General features: G+C 38.2%; 1 protein-coding gene across 1 annotated transcript in view; it reads left to right on the top strand.

The window, feature by feature from the left end:
- The window catches only part of doc2g (double C2-like domains, gamma), a 44,048-nt gene that overhangs the window by 14,919 nt on the left and 11,833 nt on the right, over window positions 1–17,296 (top strand). The window contains exons 6-8 of the mRNA XM_008413470.2: window positions 7,733–7,859; window positions 8,334–8,390; window positions 8,928–9,052. Of these exons, the coding sequence (XP_008411692.1) occupies window positions 7,733–7,859; window positions 8,334–8,390; window positions 8,928–9,052 (309 nt within the window). The remainder of the gene's footprint in view (window positions 1–7,732; window positions 7,860–8,333; window positions 8,391–8,927; window positions 9,053–17,296) is intronic.

Below are 17,296 nucleotides of genomic sequence, written 5' to 3'. Positions count from 1 at the left end.
CCTTTTTTTATTCACTTGGGTTATCGTTATGTAAAAAAAATAAAAAATCCATATTTGTTTTATGATCTGTAACTTCAAGTATGTAAAATAAAAATGGAGAAAAGAATCTATGACAGAGCAAATCCTTTTTCACGACACTGTGCTTTGAAGGTGTCCTAAATGCATTGTTTTCCTTCATCAGGGACAATGCAGTTAATCTCATCGGACATTGAGCCTTTATGATGTTCTGATCTCTAATGTACCTTTACCATTTGAAAAAAAAAGCTTTTTTAAATCATTGTATTTCGAATGTCCCTCAGACATCACAACCACATATGAAAAGTGAATTAATGGCTCATTAACCACACTACCAGATTGTTAACCAGCAGAGGATAGTTTAATGAAGGTTCATTGAGTTCCTCACTCGAGTCCTGTCAACCTATGGAAGAAGGTAAAATTAACTTCTGGTGTTATTGTTCAGTTATGAAGCAGACTCCAGCAGACTAGCAAATAAAGACCTTCAACTTATTGTTAGTCATGATCAGTAACCTGAACTCTTCAATTTGATTTAATTTCTGACTCCTGACCTGAAGGGAAATAATTCACTCTTTTTTTCCAAAGGAGAAATTTGACCTTAAGTTTAGAGGAGTTGACTCTCATCCTGGGTGCTTTAAACTCTCCTGTAAGCTACTGAAGCAGATACTGAAGGTCATAGCCTGAAGATGCCAACAGAACCAAACAGTTTGCTAGAAGTGACCTTGTTGTCCCCAAACTCACACACACACACACACACACACACACACACACACACACACACACACACACACGCGCGCGCGCGCACGCACACATCATCCTTTCTATGTCTGTGCCCTGAGATCCTGTCTGCAAACAGTACAAAGTGAAAACCAGGATTTTTCTTTTTATATCAAAATCTGATAGTTTTTTTTGTTGGTTTTGAATCCCAACATGTAGGAAACAGAGATTGACTATCAGTGAGGAAATTAGTCAGAGACTGCAACTAGGCAGTTGCTCGCAGAGGGTCCAAACCCAGATGGACAAAACAATTTGAAGTCCTGAGGGAGACCGAAGTACACGAGGGACTCTGCCTTCGGCTACATTAAATGCATGAAATTTTCAGAGTAATATGTTATATTTGGAAGGCAAAGGTGCTTGAGATTCTCCCCACTTTGTATGTCTCAGTGCTGTGAAAACTGCTGGAGAAAAACTTGCAGGAACTGATTGATGCTCCAGACGGTTTTTGCCTCTCCTAAGCAGATTTAACTGTGAAACTCCAACTCAGAGAACACACATCAGAGCACACTTGCTTGACCACAACAACCACTTTGCAGTGACTGTGTGCATCAGAGTGTGGAAAGTCATTAATGTGGTAACCCATTTGGCTCTGGATTGTGTCAGTCCAAAGGGGATTCCAGCAGCCTGTGTACAACACAGTATCAGCATAAAATATTAATGAGATTAGAATGAAAACATCTTAAATGAATGAAGGTGAAAAGAAGCCATCTTTCACATGACTTTCCTATAATATTCTTCTTACCTCGTTTGCTGTCCTGCTCACTCTCACAGAAAAACAAATCCTCATCCAGTCTTTTTTGTCACAATCTCAATTTTTTAAAACTATATCTTCAATCAGGGGCAGATGCACAAAGGTATTTGCAGGTGCAAAACTGAGTTTCAGTGTCTTTGTAATACTGTTAAGTAATGCTTGGGCATCTATGCTCCTGAGTGCTGCATTGAACAAATAGTGTCGCTCCTGCACAGTGTCTGTATTTAGGGGAAGCCCCTGCCATGCTTATGTAAATTTATGTAAATCCTAGCCAGTGTGGATTCCTTCGCCTTCTTGAAGACCAAAACGGTTTGCTTTACACAGATTGAGAGAGTAAAAATTGCGTTGCAGAAAAGCTAAAACAAAAAGAGGAAAAATAAACGTCATGGAGAACGGACACATTGCCAGAACCATTTTTTAAATTTATTGCTGGGATGTATGTGTGCACAGGTATTTCTGTCTTTTAGTCAGAATAACACAGGTGATAACATTTGTAGTTTTATCTATGCAACTTGCTTGCACAGACGTCTAAATCCTTTGAATGCAAACATGGGCAATAAGAGTTGGTAGATTTTTTTCCTAGAAGATACAGCATATTGTCTTGTCTTTCCCATTTTGAAGAGTGCCCAAAAGAAATTGTCCACATCATGATTATTGCCGTAAAAAATAGTAAGAACCTTTTAAATACCAATAGTTATTTTTTTAAAACAAAATGGTGCCTGATTGTTTTGTTTTTATTCCTGGAAAAGACTCATCTTAATTTGCAAGTCATATATGGTTACTCATAAAACAACAGATATAAATAAAAATATTTAAGATGTCTGTGAGACACAGTTACCCCCTTATGCTGCAACAACTTCAGCGAGAAGCTTCTTATAACCATCGTCCAGTCGGCTCAGTTTGACGTTCAGTCAGTCATCTTCACCACATCTACATGTCCAATGAGCCATTGAGCTACGTGAGCAAGAAAACGTTTTTGTGACGATAACTATACAACTGCATTAACTTCCTGACACACGGCTCGTTGTAGTATTAAAAAAAAAGTTGTGTGTAAAACAGAGTGAGAAATGCAGCTTGAACATTTGTTAATGTATTTCTTTTATTAGAATGGAGACTGATTATATAAAGCCATCGTGCCAAGGCACAATACAAAGAGGACGCGGCTAATAGCAGACAGTCCTGAAAAGGTCTGTAGTAGAAAGGAAAAAAAAAAAATCAAAGGGAAAACAGGACACTTTTTTTATTATCTCAAAGACTTTGGGTCTCTGAGTTTACTTTATCTCTAAGAGCCACTGGAGGTCCATTTAGTTATTAAGAATGAAGCAGCTGAGTAAACCAATAACTAATGTCTTCTATCGCTTATTCACGCTTGGCTTCATAGCAGCTAATCCTTTAATTGGCGCAGCAAGGCTGCCTGAGGTGTTCTAGTCTTGAGTGAAAAGTCCCATGAAGTGGAATGCAGTGCATCATCTTGATGAATTATTCATACGGGTAGTCTGCTTTCAAATCATAATTGTTTAAGCGCATCTGAGGTAACTCAAAAATCGCGTAGACCTCTCGCTAACGTTGACTTATTTCAACTGATTTTAAAGTTACGGAAAGAATGAGAAGTTTGCAGGAGGATTTTTTTTACCTTGCACTTTACAAGAAGACGCTTTTATTACGGTCAATCCCACAAATCTCTGTCGACTGAGAGAGATTTGCTGTACAGCTCAGCTTACTGTACTGGCTCTGGCTTTTAGCAAACTTGTCATCATTTTTAAAACAACTTGCGCTGATAAGTCAACACTTTCTTTCAGTTTAACGAGCCCACTCTTTTATTCCTAACCTTTTGCACAGAAAAATTGTCGAGTCGAGCATTAATGCATACCTTGGAGAGCAGCCGTGGGGACAAGCTCATCTTTAAGAGCTCTTGTGACTCACAGTGTGTCAGCAAAACTATCATCAAGCTGCAAAATAACACCAAACTGCGGAGGTAGTGTGATATCAAGAGAGCTAAGGTGTCTAACTGTGTGTGGGTTAAGGGAGTACAAATATGATGCCAGTGTGTGGCTTCTCAATTTCCCCTGTTCATATCTGTGTCCAATTTTCTCCAGCTACATAATAAATATCACTGTCCACGGCTGAGGGGAGTCAGGAGCAAAATCTAGGAATTGATTTAGTTTGGGATTAAAGGGGAGGCATACAGCATGAGTCAAAGCAAACTTTTCCCACATTTTCCCCATTTACAACCACAAACTATTACCAACACGAAGTGGAAGGTATTATATTTAGTTCCCCCTTACGACGATACTGTGAAATAAAATCCAGAGCAACGATTGGCTTCAGAATTAGTAATAGAGTCCCCCTGTGCATTATGTGCTCTCAGTGTAAACTCACAGAACCCCAGTGAATAAGCAAAGATAAAACTGTGTCGAGGATAAAGTCCTGGAGACGTTTAGAGGAGAGTTGGTTAGGTAGTAAAACGATATTCCAAGCTTTGTAAAGTTCACACAGCGCTGTTCCCTCCATCCTTCAACAACGCAATCTGCAAATCTACCAAGACTTGACCGTCCACTTAAACCGAGAGGTTTGGAGAGGAGAGCATTAATCAGAGAAGCAGTCAGGGGGCTCGTGGTAACTCTGAAGGAGCGGCGCAGATCTAGCCTGGCCAACACCTTGCACTCGTTTCTCATCTCTCTTCAGAGCTGCGCCTGGGATTTGTCCGATGGCGCTCGATATCTTGGGATCTGATTCATCGCGATACGTCAGCAAACAGATGGAGGAGTTGTGAACAATGACAGACGTTTCTGGACTGTTTTTGAATTGTAGTCTGGCTCTGTTCCAAACTACAACCATTCAGTCCATGTTGGTCCACGCTTCCAGATAATCAGCAATTAAAGTTGGAGCAAAAAGAATAGGACATGTTATTGCTGGAAAACCTAATAAAGACATATATCCTAACAGAGTTGTGGCTGTTATATCAACAAAAGGTGGATCTATTGTATTGCTAAATACAAACAGGCTCCACACTTTTCAGATTTAGTTTTTATAAAGATTATGGTTTTCTTCCTTTCTTCCTCAAACAAAAGGACACTGAAATGTTTGCGTTTCATTTGAAAAAGTAGACTCATCTTAGTAAATGTGAGAACTGATTGAATCCCATTATCCTGCTTTCTTTCTCCCGCTGCTAGTAAAAGCAGCAACAATAAGAGAATTGATAAGAAACAAAAATAGAAGAAATTAAAGAACATTTTATTTTAGACTTATTAGTCCAAAGGTGGTGGTATTAAATTATGGCTATTACCCCCTTGTGCTTTGATGAGAGTGGAGAACAGATGGCCGACACCCGTGTGAGTCCCTTTGGGAGGCGTGACGAATGATCCTGTGGAGGTGTTGTGCTGCTGTTGGTAAATGCAATCACTCAGGATTTAGAGTTTCCCCTGGCCATTATGTCTCCCACAATCCTCTGACTCATCCAGCTGCTGTCCAAGGGTAGAAAGAGGTTCGGGAAATGTACAAAACTGTTCTCTGGGTGGCATGAGGACTGGACTATGTGACCAAATAATCAGCAATGGAGTGTTTAAGTTATGAACAGAAGAAGGACCGGCCGACTAGGCTCAGCAGATGTTAAAATGTAGTGGGTATCGATCTTATCAGGTAGAATTTGGAACATGAAAATGTGCTCATGAATGCAAAATGGTTGTTTTCAAGAATCTGAGGTTCACATTTTTTCAAGTAAGCGTTGTAATTAGACCATAACTGTTTCTATATTTCTACTTCTCTGTCAAGGTTCTTGGAGTTTGTGGTGGGGTGTGAATTGGCAGTGAAGCATCTTTTATTTTATTGGCTCATAGAAATGCTTGGATGATGCTAGTCTACAGGAAAGAGTTTTGAACTTATCAATTTACTTTGAAAAGTGTTGGGGGGACAATACAAGCATTTAGCAAAACAAAAATGATATCCATATGGTTTTGTGTTTGCTTTTAAAGGAAGACAGCAAGATTAGGATGCTTAAAAAGTCAACATCACCTATCCCTATCCAAAGATGGAAAACGTTGCTATCTTTAAGATACATTTATCATCCCCAGTAACAAAGCTGGGAACAATAAAAACAACTTTAATTAGTTTTTTTATTATTCTTTTTTTTTACATTAGCAAATAGGTTTTTTTTCCTGGGACAGATAAAACGGAACATGTTTTTTTTTTTTGTGAGTGTTGTATGTTTTTTAATTTATACACCATAAATTTCATTAAAACAAGAGTTGGATCAGCTGTGCTACCTTTGTGAAATGAACTGAACGCGTCCTCTGCCTCCTCTGCCATCCTTCCTTCTTACTCCTCCTCCTGTCCCAGGCAAACACTTGGACGTTTGACATGCTGGTTCCAGGCCTTTAGTCATAACTGATGAGTATCTCTAACAGGAGCTGGGGAATGGCTTTGACTCATGACCAGGGCTGTCAGATGATTTATTTCCCTTTGCTCTGTCATACATGCAGGGTGTCTGTGATGGGATCAAGGTTGATGTGATATAAGACACAATTTCTCCCAAAAGTTTAGATTTCTTTTCCAAAAAAAAAAAAAAAAAAGCCTCCTTCTGTTTTCCTGGCAAACATTTCCTGTTTTTCCTTCATGATTAGATTTTGCATAAACACAAAACAGATGCTCCAGTCTCAAAGTTAAGCCATTGATTAAGTTCTCTACATAAATGGCATTTGGATTATTGTAGAATCTGAGAAAAATGTGAATCTGTGGTTCTGTACATACAGCAGGTATGAAGTTAAATGACAGCCATGGACGCAAGAGCACTCACAAGTTCATAAATCCGTAATAAGACCTTTAGAGTTACCATGTTAACTGTTAAGAGTCTGTCTCATTGATGGAGAGAAATACAGATTTTTCATATTTTTACAATGTGTGGACATGCTGATATATTACAGCCAATAATTCATTCAACTTTTATGGTTTCAAGGGAAAAGACAGAAACATCAACCGAATAGCAAATGAGAACCAAAATAAAGAACAAACGGCTTTATAAAAGGCAAACTAGACACCAGTATAAAACCAGTTTAATCTCCATACACCATTTTACTTTATCTTTTACTTTTCTGACTGTGGAATCTGACTTTTATTGTGATTTTGTAAAATAATATTCATGAGCAAAAAGGTGATTAAAGTTGTTTTTGGTTTATTCAAGAAAAAAAATATTTCAAAAATAATCAAACGGCCCAATTGGGAATCGGATCCAGGCAGCTCAGACCAGCAGAACATCAGACTGCTTATTGTGAGTGATGTGTTACCGCAGTAAAATTAACCTATTAATATAGATGACGTTCAGGCTGCAGTAGTGGTCACTGTTCAGTTTTTATTTTACTCTTTAATTTTAAAGACATAAACGTATTCTTCTTACGGGCTTAACTTGGATTAATTCCCCTATTTTTGTCAAATTTGACAGGTTTTAAAAACACAGTAGCACACTTTGCTTAATGTTTTTCAATGAGAATACGGAAAATTCAGTTTAACATTTCTTTTTTCATCATGAGTATTTAATGGGTTTTTTTTGTTTGTTTCTTGCAAATGTCGCATTTATTTTTTATCTCTCAAGTCTTTTTTTCTTTCTTCACACTGATGCATGAGGCCTTCGCTTCAACTTCCAGGAAATGTTCCTCGTTGAATAAAATAAAGTGCATATTATAACATTGTGTTGTTTAGGTGAGCAGTAGGTGAGGATTAAATGGCAGAAAGTGGGTGTGATTTTGCTATGCTTTGTTTGTTTTTTTTAGCAACACAAACACCAGCCAAGTTTTTCTAACCATCGATTTTAAAACAGTATTTTGTTCTGTGCAATCAGCCTCTTCCACAGCTCTCTTTACTGCAGAAACTAAAAGTCTGATTGCATGATAATTTTTTTTTTTTTTGTCCTTTAATATCCTTCAGTTTTAGTGAGGAAATCACAGATTTTTGGGGTGCGGGGGTTTTGGAAACACTCATGCTCCTCAGCAATCACACAGCTTGTGATGATTTCTGAGAAGAGCGCTCACCTGCTCAGCTACTCATGGAAGCATTTTGTGCTGCAGATACTTGCTTCAGAATGCCGAATTCACTGGCAGGCCTTAATGTAGAGCTTTCTTTTGTTCGCCCCCTCTTATCCTCTTGTATTCATCTGGGTGTGTGTGTGTGTGTGTGTGTGTGTGTGTGTGTTGTATGAAGGCTGTGTGTGTGCGACATGGACAGACTTGGACGAAATGAGTTCATTGGGGAGGTGAGAGTGGCCCTGAAGAAACTGAAAGAGGGTGAAAACAAACGCTACAATATGGGCCTGGAGAGAATCGCGCAGGTATGAATAACATCAAAAATGTGTCAAATAAAAAAATGGAAATTAAAGACATTATGTACAAGACACCAGTTTCCAATTTTTTTTGTTTTTGTAAATCTTTGGTGCCAAGTTTTTCTAATTCAGATTTATCTTTAAGAACTAGAGCATAGAAAGATGTTGGATTTTAATTGATGACCCACGTAGTAGGTTACAAAGAGGTTATTTCTATGCCGATTCAGCAGACTTTTTATTAAAATCTTGTTGTTGAGATAGAAACAATGAGATTTATATTTTTACCTGTATCTGCACTCATTATCTGGGGGTTGTTTGCAGTCAACCCAAAGCATTGACAGTTTTTAAATATTTATTTATCGTACATTGTATGGTTGTTGTAACATTCACTGTTATCATCTCATGTCACATTTTTCTAACGTCATGAAGCCCTTGTTAAAAAAAATCAAAATGTCCAAACAGAAGAATTGTGTCTCTTTTCAGAATAAGGAAACTAACAATCAGTTGGTGGAGCAGGGAGCAGTCGTGGCAGAGGAAGAGGTAATCAAAACGTCATCTTCTGTAATATATCATATTTAAAAAAAAAAAAAAAAAAGATCTTAAAAAGTGTAATTGCACACGTTTAATCTGAGTCGGAAGCATGAACTTTATTAGTCTAGGAGAGCAATGGAAGTGCTCTGATGGTCACCGCATATCATCAGTGTGAAAATGACACCAGTCTGGTGTTTTGCTCCTCTCATGGCCTTCATCTAATTTCTCTTCATGATTTCGAGACAGAAGCTAATAGCCTTTGGTCTCTGATTAGATTCGGATTCTGGTTCACCTCGAAGATTAAAGCAAGAGGAGAGTAGTGCCTTTTAGCCAGACTCAGATAAGACATGTAATTACAAGGTTTAATTTGAAACCCCCAGGCATACACAATGGACTAAATGTAAAAGTATCAAATACATTCCTAATGCTCCTTTTAATTACTTTGGGTAAATTATTTTTGAAGAAACTTTGTGACATTTGCAGTCCCCCAAGCGGGAGAGAGATCAGGGTGTGTCTGAAAGCTGTTTGTGCTTTTGCTGCCCCCAGCGCGGACGCATCCTGGTGTCACTGTGCTACAACACAGAGAAGGGCTGCCTGCTGGTTGGGATCATACGCTGTGCCCATCTGGCCGCCATGGACTCCAACGGCTACTCTGACCCATTTGTCAAAATGTAAGTCAAGATCCACAAAAGTACTGCGTGCAGATGTTTATGTGTTGCTCTTGAGTATAAAAAGTCAGAGGTTGTTGAAATTGATGGTCAAATAAGCTTTTTTGTTTTAAACCAACAGATTGTTTGGATAAGTGGAGAGATAATGAATGAGTAAATAGTTTTTTTCCTCTAATTTTTAATTTCCTTGACAGAGATGTAGTAGTTTTGAAAGTAATAGAAAATGAAGAAATTACAAGATTAATGGATCAAAGCATCCGTAACTTTGGTTCATTTTCATTAAGCTCCGAAAAGATCGTCAAAGTAGATTCTTCGCTTTAACCAGCCAGTGAGAGTGAATTAAAAGGAAAATTGAAAAAATATATTATTTTCTCTAGTGTGATTATTTTATTTTTACAGAAGATTGAGATAATTTGTGAACCGTTACAAAATGTTCTTGTGAAAAGTGTCAACCTGCTAATCATGGTGGATTGATCTTGATGAGTTAAATCACTGATGGGGAAATAGAGCTTTAATCTAACATTTGGGGCTCTTCATTTGATCCCGATGTCTGAAGTTAAATCCCTCCACATATTATTTTCCAGAACCTGTTCACCAAAAGATTTGGTGATTCTGTCAACCATGGCGTTAAGCTTTTGCTGCGGCATACAAGCCACCAACACTGTGAGCGCTACTGCTGTGCTTTTGCCCCAATCTTCAGATATTTGAAAATAACTACATGCAAGTTTCTGTAATCTTTCAGTGACATCTGCAAAGTAATAATTCTCTCCTCGGTAATTATTGTAGCAGTCTGACACAACTTTAACGACTGAGGATGCTTTTAGGAGGTCTGACTGATCTAAACCTCTAGGAACAACCTTTTGTAGAAATCATTTTCTGTTTTTGTATAACAGTCACTTCTGCTGAGATATCGCTCAGATATTTAGGATGTAGTTTTGTAACTCTTGACACTTTTAAAGGAAAAAGTGAATATGAAAGGATAGTGCTGGGTACACCATCCTTTCTCTGCATCTCTTTTCACTTTCTCAGGGCAACGATTGGTTGAGAGGCAGTACATTCATGGTCACGCCATCTAATCTGGAAAGCTAACCTTCTCTGGAGCATCCAGGAAATATTGTGACATTTTATTATCACAAAATCTCATTTCATCGCATCAGGCGCCTCAGGTTTCTGCTCTTCTTACAGGTGTTTTTCATCTGCTTAATACCTTAAAGTTGCAAAATGAGACCCTTCTGGTTTCCATCATTTAAAAAAGCTAAGTATTTTTTTTATATTGTGCTGGATAGGACACAGGGAAGATTTTAGGGTTTTGAAACTGTTGAGTGAATCTGAAATGAACCTTGAAATGAACCACTAAGGCAACGTAGACTTCAGGGTGTTGTACGATAACACCAGTATGCTTAAGTAAAATCAGACCCAGATTCTGTGATTTCAAACAGCATCATCAGGCAGGGCAGAATGATACAGCAACTTGAAAAAGTATTCATGCCTCCAGAACTTCACATTTTGTTACACAACCATATTTAGATCTTATGTAGCCCAACACAGAGGTCGTGGTTGCTAAGGGAACCACGACCTCAGGTTCCCTTAGCAATGCATGCCACAATTTTTTAAAATGAACCTTGAAATTGTCCAGATTTTTTGTCCAAAAAATCTGGACAATTTTTTAAAATTGTGGCATGCATTTTTATTTTGACTCTGCACTAAATAAAATGTAGTGTTTCTAGTTGCTTTCAGAGCCCACCTGTGTGTGTTTCAATCTTCCTATAAATGCAGCTCCTCTGTGAAGGTGTCGGATGTTTGTTAAAGAACATCAGAGAACAAACGGCATCATGTAGCCCAAGCAACACACCAGATAGTCATAAAACTTCTCCCCAAGCCCCTGACAGAGTGAGATATTGTTTATCTGAGCTGACGTAAGTCTCCTCAAAACACTAAAATACACAAAAGAGGAGAGGTAATGCCTTAAGCTCTGCAAACCTGAGCCACTCTAACTGCAAGGCGTGGATGGTGACAGAAACAAAAAACCACACAGCTCAATCTCTGATCAGTTTGCTGTCCTGGAAAACCAACAGCTCCCACTCAGACAAAGTCCTCTGTAACCAACAGCACCTCCAGGAGTGGGAGGCTTCCTGGGAATAGCAGTTCACTAAAGCTCAACTACAGAAGAAGTTTTATGTTTTGTGTTTAATTAATGTTTAATCTGTTGTGTTTAATTAATGTGATTTTTTTTTTATTCAAAAAAAAAAAAAGTAGCAAAAGACTTGTCTGTGTTCACTCGATTTTGTTCTGCTTTTATGTTTAACCTAGATATGGTTTATTTTTAGCCAAGAGATGATTTGTGCTTAATGGGTTTAAATCTGGAACAGGCTTCTGCTGAGTAAATCTGCAATGCTGTCAGTTAAAGACATTAACGTGTCTGGTTTTCTTTTATTCGCTACACTTTTATCTCTAGATGCAAATGTTTTCCTGTTGCGATCCAGAGGCTTGATAAGAGTTTGAAAGAAGCAGTCAGCTAGCGGGAGATACAATGCTGCGAGACACTTTTGATGGAGATTTCTGTGTTAAGTCTATTCTGTGATCTGCTGCACCCATAGCATCCATCTCTGCATAAATCTGTGGAGGACTGGGCATGTCAGTCTTCAAATAAAGATCTGCAGAGAGAGGGAAGGTGTCCGGCTTGATGTTAACTCTTGTGACTGAGACAGCGCTGTTAAAAAGTGTTGGCCTCCTTGCAGACTTTATATCTTTTTTTTCTGTCAAGTTTGCTTAAGATGTTTTAATCCGTTTCTTGTTGTCAAGCTGGTAACACGCAATTGACTTCTTGCTTCTGTGGGCCTGACAGAGTTGATTAGTTTGTAAACTATACATTTTTTTTTTTATTTTCTCAGATTGCTATTGCTGTTTATTTGATCATCTGAAGCATCTAAGTGTGAAAAAGCTGCATAAATGTCATGACAAGCTGGTGAAGAGCAGGATCCAAATGCAAGAAGGAGGCAGATGGGGAAAAAAAATAAACATCTTTACTCAACAAAATGTAAAAACTTACAAAAAACAAAAGTTAAGGAGGGAATCCAAAATAATGCATCACAAGAGAAACTAAGAAACATGTCAGAGGCAAAACAGGAGGAGCCACATAAGAGATACTTAAGCTGGAGAGGTGATTAGAAACTGGGTGCAGCTGTGAGGGAAGGCAAGAACCTGGGAGAAATGGCTGATTGATCACACTAGCTGTGTTTCCATTGACATCATGAAAATAAATGTGCCCAATGGAAACACTCAAAAAAAAACTCTCACCATATTTGCTGCTAGGTTGAGGTGTTTTTTTTTTTGTCATATTAAAATTGGTTTATTTTGCAAAACTACAATGGAAACATAACAACCAGATAGATGTTGGAAGTAGTTGGAGGATGTTGGTGCGGCAGGTTTTTAAATTACTTATCACGTGAACGAACTTATTTACGTGTGATTTTAATTGCGTTTCTTATTACATTAGCTGAATATAAAGTTTTTGCGCGCATTTGTAACGGAAACGCAGCTACTGGGAGGGAAAGTATTTAAAAAAACACAGAAACAAAGCAAAACACAAAACCAAAGTCCCTTCAGGTCATAACATCCTGCATTTGAAAACATTTTATCTGTGAAGTGTGCGGGTAATAAATTTTTGGTAAACCTTTTGCTGCCTTTTCAAAATCCTTTAAAACATATTACGTTTTTTTCCTCCTTTCATTCAATGATTTTCTTGCTTGTTGCCAGTTTTAAGCTTGCTTTATTTCTTTAAAACCACGTTTGACAGCGGTGGCAAAGACAAGCAAATAATCATAAGAACAGGAATGGAACTGCTTACCAGTGTCACACTTCACTGGTTTAGATAATGGGCCAATAACAGAATAGTGAAAGGAACATGCCAGAGATAATAAGGTCGTTCAGAACACACTGTGAGACCACACTTTTTCTTGTAAAACCACTCAGGATGCGATGATTGTTTGATGATTGATAAAAACTGAAAACTTTGCAAACTTTTGAGGAAACTTTGAACACAAGGGAAAATAAGGAAGAAGGAGCTGAGAAACATTTCTGAAAGCCACTAACAGTGAGATGAACCTATAATGTGCTGGGGTGCAAAATGCTCAAATGCAAAAACAATTACATAATTGAGGAAGTACCTGAACTACAGGGGCTTTCAACTTAGCAAAGCTCCTCCAAGTAGGACATGAAAAACTACAAAATAGGCTATAGGCAGGCCTCCTGACTCCACAACTCACTCAACTAATAATCAGTTGTCAATTCAGAGAAGCAGTACCTCTACTTACAAGCTCCCCTAAGGAACTCCTTACCCTATCTCTAAAGCTGAGTCCATCCACCCTAAAGAAGAAGCTCATTTCAGCCGCCTTTTTCCAGGATCTTGTTCTCAGTTTCCAGCGCACGTTACTATGGCGACACCTCTGAAAGATAAACCCGCACCGAGAACCTGAAATTCACGAGTTGAGTCTTAACTTAGTGCTTCAATACAGGTGTCTTATAGCGTGTGACTTCAGAAATGCCCTGACATCCCATCCATGACCTCAGGATAGAGAAGTGAGCATGGAGAGAACATTTAGCTTTCCAAAAGGAATTGGCTTGAGAAGGTTAAATGAGCTGGGCAGAGAGCGGACAGGCAAGCGACAGTGCAGAACAAATCTAAGCTTGGAGGCAGGATTGTATTTCACCTGGGAAAAATCAGGAGTTACTAAAAGTCCTAGAGCGCCAAATGAAAAAGCCCCCCCTCACTTATCAACCTGCGCCGACAGAGCGCTCAGGAGACGACTGGAAGGCAGAGCAGACAGATATACTACAGCACTGATAAGGAAAGAGAAAGCAGGTAGATCATCGCCACTGCCACAGCAGGAAGGCTTGTCAATGCTAAACACTGAGACCAAAATAAGATGCAGAAGATAGCTGTACTTTGAAGGTAAATTAATAGTTTTGCATGGGTTTTCAATAATTAAGCTGTGTCACAAAGATGACTATCTGTTAACCGGCTCACTACGATAACACATCTCCAACTGTGTTATCGTAGTGAGCCGATAACAGCTCGAACCGGAGCTGTTCACGCTGGGATCTTTCTGATAGAATTATCTCTTAAAAGCGCAATTAACTCATAAATCTGACTTTCATAAATGAAATCACGTTAAACAAAAGTACTGACAGGGTGTTTAAATCTGGCAAATAGTAAAATCAAAGACAAAGTGCTTGTCTTAGTTTTAGGTCTAAAATGTTTTTTTATTGTTATTTGTGTGAGATCACATGTAGAAAATATTTTGCTTGGTAAAGTCATAAATTACAAACAGGGTGATACCTGCGAGTTCTCAGTATGACATCTGGATTTAATTCCTGCCCCACGGCAAAAATCTAATCAATATTTATTTAACTCCAAGACTTTTCTAGGCTTAGATTTCAGTAGATTTCCAGCTACAGTTTAGAAAATAAAAAAGGTCAATACAAATGCAGTAAGCAACATTTCATAGACTCTACTTGTCGATCTACCTCACTGTACATTGAACCTACACTGTGCTCACTGCAGTAAACCCAAAAGGAGGGGAGCATTAAACAACTATTCTACAGTTGTTGCGTAAGCCATGACAGTTTTCTCTTCTTTCTGACTGACATTCAGCCTATTGGCGCTTTAACAAAGGTCAGAATTATCTAGAGCTGATTTTCCTTCCATTCAATCAGACAAATGTGCTTGTGCACATTTACGATGCATAAACGCAAAATTATTCTTTCAAAATTGCGAGGCATGCCAGTTACTTCCTGCTGACCGAGCGTACTGCCATACTTTGCAGCTTTATTTCTTTCCTTTCTCTGGACTTATGTCAGACAGAAATCCCAATTTCCCCCCTGCTGCAGGAATATATTTAGCTCCCACCTTCTAAATGTTGTTCACTCACTTTCTTTTTATCTGTTGTTGAGTTTGTGTTTTAAATTATTTCGACTTTAACACCAGCTCCCTCTCTCCCCTGTCTCCTCCTGTCACTTCCCGGTGTTCTTCGTGCCGCTTTTATTCATTTGTTTTGTTTCGTCTCCTCCATTTTAACATGCTGTCAGGACAGCTCCAGCTTCAAAATTCTCATGACTCCAACAGTTATGCTGCCAAGTTGTGACTTTGACATGTGGCTTATATGGCGAAAAAGCAAACCGCAGAGAGAAATGTGCTTTTCAACAGTTTTTTTTTTTTTTTGCTTTTGTTGCTCTTTTAAGTTGTCCTTCACATTCCGTTTGGTTCTATTTAAAAATGAAGAAACGAACACAAGCTTAGTTAAAAAGGTTTAGATATTGTTATTTTTGTGTGAGCAAGATGATTAAATGATTACATTTTTAATTCTGTTCCTAAAATTTTGCTTTTAAGTATGTGCCGGCACGAATTTGACCTTTTCTTTTATCATGCATTGTCTGTTTCGGAAAATTGGGTGAATTAAATTTTAAATGGGAGTTATTTTTAATTTAAAAATAAATTCAGTGGTTGTATACAACCAACTCAAAAGGTTGATTCAATGTCATTGACTAGGAGACATGACATTTTAGAATCATTTTGGTTAAAGCAGATAAATCCCTTTTTTTAAGATTTTTTTTAAACATCTGTAATTAGTATTAAGTGTTATTTCAGGTTAATATATTTGAAAAGGGGCTGTTCACATTCAATTTTCCTTGAAAATATCTTCACTTAGTCCTCGCTAAAAGAAGTATCTTGAGCTACAGTCTGTCAATGCTCATTACTTACTGGATTGATTACTGTTTTATTTCAACACATTAATGTGCAACACCTTTTATTGAAATACTTAAAGCCTTTTGCTGTTAAAGTTGACACATGCGTCTTTCCATTAGTTTGGACTTGTCTAGACGGTGGGTTGGTCTGAGAAACCCAGCATAGCTTTCAATTATTCAATCCCTCCATCTTTGTCTCTAGCTACTGCTTTGAACGTCTATTTTTGGAGGTCCACTACTCAAAAAAAAAAAAAAAAGCACGGCCTACAAAGGATGAAAGTAAAGGGAGGGAGGGAACGACAGCGTGGAGTTAACAGAGGCCGTCCCTGAACACTAAACCTGGCTGTTTCGAGTAACGTTGTCTTTTTGACAGGTCAAGGAAGAAGCTGCTGTTCTGACAGTCACATTTTTTTTAGTAAGAGGGATGTAAAAAGCTTTAAAATAAATTAATTGTTTACCCCCAGGTTCCTTTTCTGTCAATCAATTGTATTGTTTACTCCATCTATTCCCCAGTGACTGATGGAGAAAGGCAACACCCTTTGGGTTTGGTGGAAACACTTCTGTGTTTAATTTATCAGTATACTTTAGATCATTATCCTGCTAATATACTAAATTATGGTTGGTTTCCATCGCACTTAAAGAATAATCAAGCTCACATCATCCCAGACTCCATATGTGTATTGTTTATTTGTAGAAAAGCTTAATATTAAACCCATTTTCATTCAGCTATTAATAAACATGCAACCACAAACCACCCATCGTGGATTATTGTGGCCTTTCCCATCAAACAAGACAATATTGCGAACCTCGTTTGCTTTCAGATCATGCAGCTGGTGTTGTGGGACCAAAAGGACATTACTTTTAATTTGCAACACAACAAGAATTCACTAGTATGGGATTTCCCCTGGAAGAAACCCAGCAGCAGCACACTGCACTAAGCTCTGTGATACAATCCTCACACAGCACAAAGTTCCAGTTAAGTTGTCTGAGGCTGTTTAGTCGGCCCTATGTGTTTCCATTTGTGAACATACAGGAAACACTTTTCTGACATCACTCCCAGAACACTGCGTGACATGAAGGTGGCGTGGGACCGTTGCCGTGGAGACTCGGTGACCTCAAAATGCCGCTCTTAGCTGTGGATCTCATAAGCGTATTTTTGGGGATCGTTTTGACCTCTGAACCGTTCTTTTTACTGCGTGTGGTAGAAGCCTAGTGGTCAGTGGCTAACAAATGGGCCCCTGTATTATGTCATATTTAAAGAGAAAGTTATGGATAAATAATTAGTTATTCATCTAAACTTTGATCACTGGAAGAAACCAATATATGAATTACATTATTCTTAAATTACATTTACTTTAAAGGACTTGTCAGAGATACTTATGCTTAGAATAATTTGTGTTTTATTCTATTCAGTGTTTTTAAGACAATTATTTCTTAATGCATGGTGTTTTGTTGTGCAACTGAATCCATGTACTCTAATCAAAAGCTTGAGTTTTCAACAGT

This window comes from Poecilia reticulata, linkage group LG1 (assembly GCF_000633615.1).
Source record: "Poecilia reticulata strain Guanapo linkage group LG1, Guppy_female_1.0+MT, whole genome shotgun sequence".
Taxonomy (NCBI): Eukaryota; Metazoa; Chordata; class Actinopteri; order Cyprinodontiformes; family Poeciliidae; genus Poecilia; species Poecilia reticulata.
This window is presented reverse-complemented; position numbering and strand designations above follow the sequence as displayed.